Source organism: Alnus glutinosa, chromosome 7, assembly GCF_958979055.1.
Source record: "Alnus glutinosa chromosome 7, dhAlnGlut1.1, whole genome shotgun sequence".
Classification (NCBI taxonomy): domain Eukaryota; kingdom Viridiplantae; phylum Streptophyta; class Magnoliopsida; order Fagales; family Betulaceae; genus Alnus; species Alnus glutinosa.
In genome coordinates, this window is record NC_084892.1 from 11,406,119 (window position 1) to 11,418,804 (window position 12,686).

The 12,686-nt window shown below is 35.5% G+C and overlaps 1 protein-coding gene across 1 annotated transcript; it reads right to left on the reverse strand.

The window, feature by feature from the left end:
* Window positions 1–6,117: 6,117 nt before the first annotated feature.
* Window positions 6,118–9,875, reverse strand: LOC133872881 (probable auxin efflux carrier component 1b). The gene is made up of 6 exons (XM_062310518.1): window positions 8,164–9,875; window positions 7,547–7,823; window positions 7,313–7,398; window positions 7,076–7,233; window positions 6,918–6,994; window positions 6,118–6,820 (listed from the first exon to the last, which is right to left on the reverse strand). Exons 1-6 carry the CDS (start codon window positions 9,278–9,280, stop codon window positions 6,754–6,756), a joined length of 1,782 nt encoding a protein of 593 aa, XP_062166502.1. The 5' UTR covers window positions 9,281–9,875; the 3' UTR covers window positions 6,118–6,753.
* Between the last annotated feature and the right edge of the window lie 2,811 nt (window positions 9,876–12,686).

Genomic DNA, 12,686 nt, shown 5'->3' on the forward strand with positions numbered 1-12,686 from the left:
ACCAATAATATAACATCAAATTACAGCATATATATCATTTTTAACCAATAATATATCATGAATTTAAAACGATAAAATTCCAGAACTCCCTTTGCAATGTTTAACATATGGTAAAGCTCAAGTCCAAATGTAGCATATATGATTAGGATGAAAGCAAGTAGAGGCAAACCTGATAACAGGAGAGAAAGTTTGCTTATAACCTACACCCTCATTTTGAGTTTGTAGTTCTCTATACAACAATCTTCCTTTTCTTTTATCTTGAGAGCTCATAGATATTCTCGATGGCCTTTCTAGCAGGAGGCAAATCTAAAAGTTTCCAATTTTAATTTGCGCTCATAGACTCCCCCTCACCTCTCGTGGTAGTCATGCGTTCATCTCTAAATTATTTAGATCATTTCTTACCCATTTTTATATGCTCTATTTTCAAATCTACTATCGAATTTGTGGGACGTAAATGTGAGTTTCACAAATTTAATGGTGAATTTGAAAATATGACGTATAAAGATGGGTAGGAGATGGTTTGGGAATGAATTTGTATCATTTTTCATTTCAATACTATTTTACTATCTTGATGCCGCATTGTCAATTTGCTGTCGATTTTTATTTTTCCCTTTTAACAAGAGCTGGTCCAACAGTAGATTAGCAAAGCCGCGTCAAAAGAGTGAGATAGTCATATGGTATATAACATTACTCTTTATAGTACGTATGACTCATGCAAAATACTATTATCCACATTCCACTAGGCTAATGTGGCAATGCCCATCAGCTCTTGTAGGTACTACCACATCAACTCAGTGAGACAAAGATTTTTCGTAGACCAACTCAATCTATAAAAATAACATGTGTCTCTTTCCATGTGAGGTGTACATTCTTTGTTTAATAGTAAAGACAAAGTTTGATAAAAAAAATTATTAAAATATATTTGCTTCTCACATGCTATTTAAAAAGAAATCCAATTTGGATGAAAATTTTATCCTGTGTTATATTATCCATGAACTCAAAAAAGCAAGAATATTTTTTTTGGGGGGGTTGAGAGAAAAGCAAACAGCCCACATTGGTCAAATAAAGGTTTGAGCCCTATAACCCCCTGGCCCAATGCCAACGGCGACGAAAAGGAATGCTGGCCTAAGATTCATTAGCAAGATTAAGCCATTTGTGCATGCGGTGGCATTGGATCAGCTCCTTAAACTAAATATTTTATGCATTTTCTTTTTCTAATTTTAGTAATAGGTTTTAACAAAGAGTAAGGATTTTTATTCTTCATATGTGACGTGACTTTTAAAATAATCATAAATCTAATGATAATTTTAAAAATTACATCACTTTTAGAGTATAAAAAGGGAATAAAAGTCATTCGTTTTTTTTATCTCGGGCTGTATGAATTGTAAAGACGTATACAAATATGCTAAGTCTTACATTATGTTAAGAGTAATGTTGTTTAATAGACTGTTATATGACTTTCATATAATTTCATTAGATTGAATACATGGAGTCCCATACCTAATGCTAAAAGCATACACTTGAATGCGTTATATATATATATATATATATCTTCTCCACAATCACAGTTTTGTATGAAAATTTCGAGTTGTCAATCGAGGGGAAAATCAATCTTCTTCTTTTCTTTTCTTTTTTTTTCTTTTTTTAAGACAAAAAAAAAAAAAAAAAAGAGTATGCCATATATGCTGGCCGGGTTATGCAAATGATATTTGTAACACACTAATTGTTAATTAAACAATGAATTATGTTCTATTTTATTGAATAAATTCGAGATATATGCACTACTTGCATTTTTTAATCGAGAAAATTAAAGGTCAAATATTTTGAGTATCACATGCACTACTCACTCATCAAGTCACTGAACATTAATTTCCTTGTCACCGTCCTTTGAACTTCATTTGAGGAGCAAAACTCAACTAAGAAATGGGGCCTTTACAAGTCATCTTCTTTATGGTTGCTTTCACCACATGAGCTTGGCTATTTTGATATTTGGTTCTCGTAATTAACATGGCATCTTGACTGTGTTTACCATTATTTACTGGTGTGGAGATAATTTATCATGGATTCCACTCAAGCAACTCACTACATGAAAAATAATCTGGCAGTCATTGATTCCACTCAAGCAGTCCACTACATGAAAAATAATCAGACAATGATAAGCCCGCCAATGAACCAAATCCAAAGAGCTTCAAATTTGAAAGGGCCAAATATCTCTAAAATCAAGTATTCTCCTCCTCCCTAGCTCTCTTTCCATTTTTTTTTCTCTCAAATACTCCACTGACTTAAACATTAGAGGCTCTCCGGTCCCTAGGGAGCCAACAGTTTTCGTTGACTTTCTTTCTTATTTTGCAAGTGATCCATTGTCCGATCTGGCAGTTCGGAAATCTGTCCTCATTTTTCTGAACATGCAAGAAGGATTGGGTTAACTGGCCTCCTCCTCCTTCTCCAAATGTATGATCATCCATGGCAGATCTGCACTGTACTCATAGCAGCTTTGCACAGATCTGTGCTCATCCATAGTAGATATGTGTTTGTCAGTTTCAGATTTGGATTTATCCACCCCAGATTGTATTTATCAGCATCAGATCAACAAGCTACATTCAACCCTTCTCTCTTATTCTCTATATCTGCGTTTAAAAACTCACAAACTTCATAACCTCTCTTTTACTCCCAGTGAAAATCCATTTTTCTGTAACGCCTCCAAAATTAATTAACTGGTAATTAATTTGATGTGCCTCCTTGACCCTATTTACCAAGTAAATAAGCTCCAAGGGATTTAGGACACCTTGACCAAACGGCTAACAGGGGAAGGCTGGGTCACTTGTATTATAAGATAACTATCACTACACCAAATCATAATAATAACCAGGACAATAACTAAAACATCAGAACATAACTTAACATTGGAATAACATCAACTACCTCAATTAAAGACTGGTCACGATGTCAAATATTAAACTATTACAACACAAGTCTATTAGTTATAGGAACATCAAAGATCCAGAGATACCTAGGCCCTTTGATCGGTGCGACAAAATACATTGTACAACACCCACAAATTAATGACCTGAACTTATCTACTAAGTTTTCCTTATATTTGAACCAACAAATTCTTAATTTCTCCTGCTATCATAAACTGTCAAAACAAGCGTAGCTAGTATGTTCGGTGTCAACTAACAGTGTATGTTCCGTACTGTTAGAGCATTCCCCAATCGAGGGGAACCACGTGTCCAAACGGTCTACACAAAAGGAATCTCCCACGACTATAACAAGGGGTACCCCTATAGTAGGTAATTATGAGCTTCTTATTCACTACTCTCTACATCTTCCATTGTCTTTTTTCACACAAATTCACTGACTTAAACATCAGAGGTATCCCTAGCCGGCAAATTCAACAAGCCTCCTTGCTCACCCTCTATCCATTTTGTAGGCATCCTCGTTTGACTGCAATTAGGTACCTTGGGTAAGAGAAAGAACGGGCCAAAGGGGAGCTCTTGGGTTTTGGAAAGAAGAAAAATGCTAGCTACTTGTATAGCCATCAGTCGCAGTACTCCTAGATCTTGGCTCAATAGGTAAAATAATAGACTGTAATTATATTATTTCATACTAGTTGGGCTAGCTTGTATGATGAACGACTTCACCCTCGCCTAAGAATAAAAATTGTATTATATTCTCGAAGAAAAATATTAGACTTACAAATCTTTTATAAGTATTTGTTGACATGTACGTGTTAGCACACGATTAGAAGGTGTTAAAATTTCTAAGTGACTAATGTGGTTCGAATCACATGCCAATATTATTTCAAACAAAATAGATACTGTCCGCATTAGGATTTAAAGTTGATACATCTAACGATACATATAATGTCAATATTGACACATCTTTTAAAAAAATTAAGAAAAAAAAAAGTGACATCGTACATACCGTTAGATGAACTAACTTTAATGCTATCGATTTCATTTAAAGCCAATTACATTCATCAATTAATTGTCACCTAACTTTTGGTCAGGCCTGCCAAATTAGGGTTTACTTTTCTTATTTTAAGTGAGAACATACACTTTTGTTGCCACTGAAACCCATGTTTCACATTCAAAATTTCTTTCGATCTCTCTTCATGGTCTCCACAAAAATCCAGTCTTTCACGTAACTTTACAACTCTAAAAACATATTGTATAACTCATACTATTATATATAAAAGAGAAAACATGGGTGGAGTGATTCATCCAACATTTCCCAAGTACACTTTTCACTTTGCAAAGGAAATGAACCATTGAATATATGTTGAAACTTCAGAAAGGCAAAACCAGACGGAAACTCAGCAGAGAGGCTCAATTAGTGAAGTGAAGTGGCACATGTGCTACACATTCATTATAATAAGAAAACATCATTAGATTCGCTATGATCATCTCAAGTTCATCAACTTTTTTCGTATACATTATTCCAGTTCGTGACCTTGAATGGTTTTAGGGTTTCACCATACTTTTTTTTTTTTTAATCTCTTTTTATTGTACTAAACAAGGAAAAAAGATAGCACGGCTTTAAATAAACAAGCAAAACAGACAATAGTTGTCTGCTTTGATTTAGAATGGTGTCACAGAAAAGGAACCTTTTTTCTTTTTATTTTTCTTTTTCTTTTTATTATTATTATTTTTTATTTATAGTTATCACTATCATAAACTGCATTTGCAGGTCATGAGTGGAACCCAAAGACACAGAACTGCTCTCTCTCTCTCTCTCTCTCTGGTAGTACTATATATTTTATTACTGTCCCTTAAATCTAGCATGCTTTAACTGAAAATACGGCTTTTGATGGACTGAAATGATGGAACATGATTATGGTGGGTGTAATGAGATGCAGGGAATCAGTTCAGACTTCACATTTAAATTCCTCAAGATTTTCTTTTTCTTTTTCTTTTTTTTAGGAGTTAAGAGCTAGAGGAGACGATCTCAGCAAAAGCAATTTCAAGAATTTGGGGAGAATTTTCAGGGTCGAGAAATCTTATTACAAAAAACCTTTATTTACCATCCATTAATCACAAAAAAAAAAAAAAATACCAGTTGTTTTTGGGTCTTTTTTTAAATGATATAAACAGTAGAATAAATGACGCCAAAAAATTAATTTCGTTTAGTCCATCATCATTTGCCAACTACCGCAAAATTTGGGGTCGAGAAAAAATTGTAGTCTTTTTTGTGCAAACGATCGATGTAAATTATTTACGTCGTTCTAGCTTGCTCAATGACACATGCAAGGGACCAAGATAATTTTTGTTATTTTAACAAAAACAATGAAGACTATTTTTCGTTGTTTAGCAAATTTTAAACGTTGTTTCTTTCTGATACAAATGATAAAACCCTAAAACTATTTTTGACAGTCTAAACTTTGATCAATTATGAAATGGTCTTTTTATTGTTCTTCACATAATTATCAGACTATAACTGTTTTTTTTTTAAATATATATATATATATATATATTAAAAATCACTTGGCTCCTCAAGAAATTTTTATGGAATTAGCTTTGTTCTAAATGCAATGATTTATTTGTTTTGACTTTTGAAATAGGAAATCATAGTTTGCGAGATGCCCTATTATAACCCTATATATATATTTAAAACAAAAAATTAAAAAGAAAAAAGAAAAAGAAAAAGTACATGGTTTGACACTACCTCTGATTAAAGAAAGAGCAAACATAAGGAGATAGTAGTACAGAGTGATGTGAAGTAAATTAAAGAGGTACAGGTTTTTGTCTACCTAGCTTTGGCCTAAAAAGACGCTTCATGGCCTGATGTCCTATCATATCATCAGACAGCCTTAGCAACTCCAAAGTCCACCACATTACTTGCTTCCCACTCGATCATTTTAAACCAAAAATCAACCTTCTCAATAGTCTTTCTCTTCTTTCTTTTATTTTTCCTCACAATTTTTTTTTCTTTAATTGAGATTAACATAAAGTGACTTGATTAAATTGTTAACAATTTAGATAAACAACCAAGGAGATCACATGCAAATAACTTTTTGACTGTCGGGCCATCCATCCAATTCATCTAGATGCGGGATTGTATAATTGTTGATATAATGGAGCTAAAGTAAAAAAAACACAGTTAATTAGAAGGTAAAAGTTTGAATTGAAGTGGCAACTTTTGCCAATGCCTATCTCCATACAGAATTGATGGCGACCCTGTCTCTTGGAAGGAGCTTTCTGCCAAAACATAGCCTGAAATTGAATACAACAAGGCCTACTGAAACAAAACCCGACATGGGCTACTGCAGCCCCCATCAGGCTATCATAGTGCTATGCTGAACTGCCAGCAGGCACTGTTTGGTTTCACACGTTTCTTTCCCTGCAAAAATCGCTTTTGCCCGACTTTCTTGCATAGAGATTCCAATTGCCTTTTAAATCTTTTTTTCAACATAAAAAAGTTAGTGGTAAAAAAGTAGCTAGTGCTGTCTCCAACTACAAACAAGTTTTCACTTCCCTCGTCAAAACAACAAAAGCAGTAGCTAGCAGCAGCCTAGCACAAGGGCTCAGTTAAACAAAAAGGCAAAAAATGAAAACAAAAGTTAATAGCAGCTCCCCGAAGTGCTCATCATTATGCTTCAATTTCTCCTCACTCTTTTCCACTTGCTTCTCCCTACTTTCTCCTCTCTTCTCTAAATCACTGAAATGCTAATGTTGTTCATCTGTTAGAGAGCCAAAAATAAAAAAAAAATACTAGTGTAACTATTTCCCTAACAGCTTCAGTGTCTCATCAACTTCAAAGTCCCAGTAAGATGTAGTAGACTAGTGTAATAGGAAGAGCTATTAGCATCCCAAATATAACCCTGCAACAAAATCAACACCAGAGTTCATATTAATATCAAAAAATTGTTGTGATGTTGTTCATCAGAAATTAAACAAGAATCAGACTAGTGTTCTAACCCAGTGCTCAGAATGTCAGGATGAACATTGTATTCCTTAGCAAAGACAAAGGGGACAATCCCTTGGGGAAGAGCTGCCTGAAAATATAAGAGCATATTTTACATTTATCCACAGGCAGAAAAACCAGACATGGTTTAGTTTTAGGAACACCATTTCACCTGTACAATGGCTATGTGCAAAAGAACTCCTCTTAGTCCAACAGCAAATGAGGCGGCAGCCATGACCGCTGGACCGGTGACGAAACGAACAGCCATGGCAAAGGTAGCTATGGAGTTCCCACATGCAATAATTTTGGGCTGCAATGCCATGAACAAACCTGCAACCCCATCAAAGAAACAATGAGACAAAAATCCAGCCATTAAACACCACTTTCTCCTCCCATCAGATTAACATACCAAGACTAAACATGGCCATTCCGAGACCAGCATTAGACAGAATGGCTATGGACTCGGCTATGATCTTAGGCATTACAACGTTCCACCTGTAAAATTACAGCACTGGTTAGTGTTTTCTCATGTGTCTTTTTCTCAATTGCTAATAATAAAAAAAAACTAAAGCACTGATTAAAAGAACTAAATTAATAATTAAACAACTGCTTTAAAACTAGTGGACGATTTAAGTTTACATACTTGAATGAGACCAAAGACCAGGTGAGGCCAATCAGGCTGGAGTAAGTATTGGGATTCCTAATGAGCTTTCGCCAGACCATAATCAAAATGAGTCGGGTCATAACACTAGCAGGCGGCATAGATGTTTGCTTTGATTCACCGTGAGCACCACTCTTTGGGTGGAGCTCCGCCGTGGAGCTCGAGCCGAGCTTCGAAAGCACGGGGCCTTCCCGGTCAACCCCATTCGCCGCCTGCCTGTTTCCAAAGCTGAACTCGTCCCGACCAAACTCATCATAATCTAAATATCAAACACGAGAGAGAACTGGATTACTATCACATAAAACATGAGAAAATGACACATCAAAAAAGTGTTCCTAGTGGTGACAAACATGGGGCCAAGAAAAACAGGGGATTCTGTTCCGAATCTGCACAGAAAATACGTTGAACAACAGACAAAATACAACAACCCCCACTCCAAAATTAACCAAAACCCACATTCAGTCGGGCACATCAACAACCAACAAAATTTCAAGGGGGTGACAAACTCACATTCAATCATGCCCAATGGTCAACAGTGTCAAGCACATCATGTGAAAAAAAAAAAAAAACAGCAACCAATGTCAGATTAGTTTTCAAACCTTTTTGGTGACCAACCCCACCAAGCTCATTCCCATATTCTCCACCCCTGAAAACATGGATCCCACCTTCGGAAACAGGGGAGGCGCTTGAGCTCCAAACAAACATGTGAAGGTCCTTACCTCCATCACCACCACCGCCCCCATTGACCTTCTTCTTCGCACCGGGAGAGAAAATACCGGCACTCGGAGGAGCCGGGTAAGCCCCATTTGCTCTCGCCGGGTTCCCGAACACGCCGGCTCCGCCGCTCTCCTCGTCGAAACACAGATTACCGAAATTGGATTGCCTCGGGCTCACATTGGTCGCGTTCTTGCCGTTCACCATGGAGTAGAAATCAGTGTGGTTGAAACTCGAACCTCTAGGGGTGGGATTTCTTGAGGACTGGAGCGAGTAAATCTCGGCATTCGTCAAATTAGATGGCCGTGGAGTGAGCGAAAGACCGGAATTAGGCCCATGGGAACGCCGGGAGAAGATTTCAGAGCGAGACGAAGTTGATTTTCTCACCGTAACATGGAGTTTCCCATCTTCACCTACTTCAGCTTGGGTTTCAAGCGGTTCTTTCCCATCCAAGGAAATGATATCAGAATCAACTCTGAAGGAAATAATCGACCCAGCAGTGTCGGGAAATTGCTCAACGATCAAAAGCCTGGCTCCCCTGTATTCAAACAAAAATAGCATCAAAGTGTACCAAATGATGCATTGGAGGACCACTATCTGAACCATGAGGGTCCCTGAGGCGTCTCCGTACATTCCCTTGAGCAAAGGGATTCCCATGACGAGCGTGTTGGGGAGACTGGAAAGAGAGAAGAGGGTGATGGACCATTCCAGAGAGCCTCTCGAGCTGGTTTTGGACCAGATGGCTAGGACCACCAAGACGATGACTTTTTGAAGAGTGTCAGCGGCTATGAACCTGTAGTTCATGGCATAGGGGTCGTTTGTTGAGATGAAGTGAAAGGAAAGGAGCGGGACTGCAAAGAGTGCGACAAAGCGGTTGATGCCTGAGCATTGGTCGGGGCTAAAGATTTTCCACCATTTCACAGAGCCGTAGGCTAAGATCATAGCAACATACAGCGGCACAACGGCTGTGAGAACGTGGTACATGTCTGTGAGGTTAATCATTTTTCTTCCTTAAATTTTTTCTCCGATGGGTTTTTGGTGGGTGGTTCCCAGATGGAAAAATGGGGTGAAACAGGAAACCGAGATGAGGAAAAACCAGTCCAGCACTTGATAAAGGGAGGTCCTTTAAGAGTTAGTCTAGTAAGTACAGAATATAAGCCCAATAAGTTAACCCATTTTCTTTAGAAACTCAAAGAGACAACGCTAAGAAAAGAAGAAAAAAGGAGTGGAAAAGGGGGAATCGCCGGAAAAGACCGGAAAGTTGATTTGCCGACGAGCGTTAGTGGGAGAGAGAGAGAGAGAGAGAGAGAGAGAGAGAGAATAGCAAGTGGGACTGGGAGGGAAGCCAAGTGTTATATTATTATGGCATTTTAATGGCAGACAAGGAAATAAAAGCTGAGGGCTTTTGTTAAGCTTTTTTCTTTACTGCTAGCCTTTTTGGATTGGGAAAATGAGAGAGAGAGAGAGAGAGAGAGAGAGAAATGGGTATCTCAGGGCAAAGGAAAAGTGATTCTTTGAGAGAGATGAGAGGGCAGAGGAAAAGCAAGAGGAAAGGGAAAACCCAGAGCCAGAGGAGAGCTTCCAAAGATTCTTTTCACTTTCTGCAATTTATAGACTGTCCTCCCCATGGGCTGATCAGAAAATATTTCCACTTTTTCTCTCTGTCGGAAGATATATTTTGCACTTGATGTGGACCCCTTAATCATTTATTTATTTTTCTATTTGTGTTCATATATTTATTTTACTTATATTTTATCATATTGCACATATGAGGATGCAAGAATTCGTGTGAACAAGGCTAAATCTTTTTAGTAATTAGTTTTTTTTTTTTTTTTGTACTTTTAAAATAATATTACTTTTAAAATTATTATTTAATTTATAGTAAATTACTATTAAATTTTGATCAAATTATAATTTTAAAAGCACATCAATTTTATAAGGATACAAGAGAAATATGAGTATAACGACTAGAATTCCTTTTAAATTTATATGACAAATTTTTTTTTTTTTTTTATTATTTTCTCTTTGTCACATAATAAAAATAAATAAATAAATAAATAACCTTATAAATGTTAGAAAAATAAGTGAATTGTAGACCATTTCGCTTCGAAGTGCGAAGGAAAATTGTTAAAGGGACACATAATTGGTAGAAAATGATTTACATGGTCGATATTATAACATAATTCTTTTAGCAAGCAATTGAAAGAACCTGAACTCAAAATTCCTACAACCATAATAGATTGAACCATCAAACATTCCCCTCACATCAAAACAAACAAAATAAATAAAAATACCACTAAACTATCACTCCAATAGTTAAAAACAGCAAGATAAAATATAGGAAAAAAAAATTGATTTAGGTGCTAGAGGAAAAAAAAAAAAAAAAAGGGAATTAAATTTGGACCATTAAAAAAAAAAAAAAAAAACTACAACACGTGTTATAGTTTATGTTTTTTTTTTTTTTTTTTTTTTGGCATATGCGTATATGCCCAAAAATATATATATATATGAAAGGAGGTTGAACCCTTTCTAGAACTTGAGACCCGAAGAATATTTATTGGGCCTTAGTGTCTCCAATATTCACATATGCCTTTAACCTCCAAGAAAGTACAAGTAGCCGTGTTGAAAAGGCACCTTTTAAGTGGATATTAAGATGCTTTTACTAAAACATGCCATATTAAAAACATAAATTATTTGAAATAGTCTTTAAATCGCCATTTAAATTTAAAAATAACATTGCATAAACCAGCAGAGGTTTCAACGCCAAATAAGGATTTGCCCGGCTCTTAAAAAGACTCGGCTTGTTTATGGTTCTTTTGAAATCATAGATGAAACTATTGTCTACAATTTGTCTATTTCTGTACTATCTTTTATGTTTAGGCCCTTTTATTGAGGTGCCAACCCATTTATAATTGTTCGATTCCATGTAACCCATTTCTCATATTTGAATAGAAAAAAATAAAATAAAATAAATTATTTTCTATATAAAATACAGAATATGTATAGATGATCTTTGCATAGCTGAAAAATGTTAAAATGCTTAAATCTTCCTGAATCAATCTACATTATCAATTGTTTTATTTGTATCAAATTCTAGATAATTTATTGAGTCTACGATTATTGTTGATTTTAATTGTGATAACAAAGATTACATTTACACTTTAGCTATAGGTGCACAAAAAAAGGAAATTACGTATCTTATATCTTACAAAGAATTTTACATTTACAGGTTTAATTTTTTTCTTGTAAATGTCTAGTGCTTTATTATTAGGGGAAAATACTATAAAGGTTTTTAAGGTTTAACATTTTATCAAATCACTTCATTGGATTTTAAATTGATTAAATTACTCCTTATAAATGCTCCGTTATGGAATCGCTCCCACCATACACTTCTTGTTATGATTTTTAACAAAAATTGTGACACGTAGGCGTAAGACCACATTATACCCAATAAAATAGCTTAACTTGTATAGAAAATGTTATTACACTTGACACATGGCCAAAAAAATCCCCAAAAAAGTAACCAAAAAAAAAAAAAAAAAAAGAGGAGGGGAAGGGAAGGGTGGTTGGTGGGGTGGTTAACCTTGACCCTACGGAAGGCATCAATGGGTTGCGACCCACCCATGCCCATTCGTGGAAGGCATGGGTCAAGACCTATCCATTAGGGATAAAAATGCAGATGGATAATAACCACCCAAATCCGCTATCTACAAATGCAAATACGAATAGCCTTTTTAAAGTATGCGGATGTAGTTAATAACCGCAACCACATCTGCATTCCATTTTATATATATATATTCATCGTGTGTCGTAGATCTGTTGCCATCAACATCCACTTATGAATGTGTTACATTTAGACTTAATTTAAGTTTTTTATGTTTTGAATTTCGGGTTTTGTTTTTTAATGTTTGCTGAATTTGTAATTTATGTTTTTTTATATTTGCTGGATTTGTCATGTTGTTGAATTTCACTGCTAGAAAAACTGTTCTTATTTGTTTTGATTTAATTGCCTTATATGCTCTTCCTTTATTATTATTTTTTCAATAGTTTTTTTTTTTTAAATCCCTTTTACCAATTATAGATAGATGATGCAGGAAGCTAAATAATATATGAGATGAAAATTTCATGGCAAAATTATTAATAAGTATGATTTGAATAATAGTTTCCACTATAGATAATGCATTTTTGTATTTCTACAAGAATGAATTACAACTTCAAGGCCCAAAATACCCATTACCTTATACGTAGATAACGGATGATAACTGCATTTAATAACTGCGTAAATGCGGATAGTAATGATAACTGTATTACCTAAAAGTGATAACTGTATTATGCGGATGCAGATGCAGATATTGCTAATAACCGCATCTGCATCCTCATTTTCTCCCCTACTACCCATACCTCTCAA

Bases quoted from the DNA above. Each gene is read 5' to 3' on its own strand.
- LOC133872881 (XM_062310518.1), bottom strand. From the start codon at position 9,280: ATGATTAACCTCACAGACATGTACCACGTTCTCACAGCCGTTGTGCCG. The intron at 6,995-7,075 runs GTGAAATGGTGT...TTATATTTTCAG, and splicing joins TGCACATAGCCATTGTACAG to GCAGCTCTTCCCCAAGGGAT. The intron at 6,821-6,917 runs GTTAGAACACTA...ATTTTGTTGCAG, and splicing joins CCTGACATTCTGAGCACTGG to GGTTATATTTGGGATGCTAA.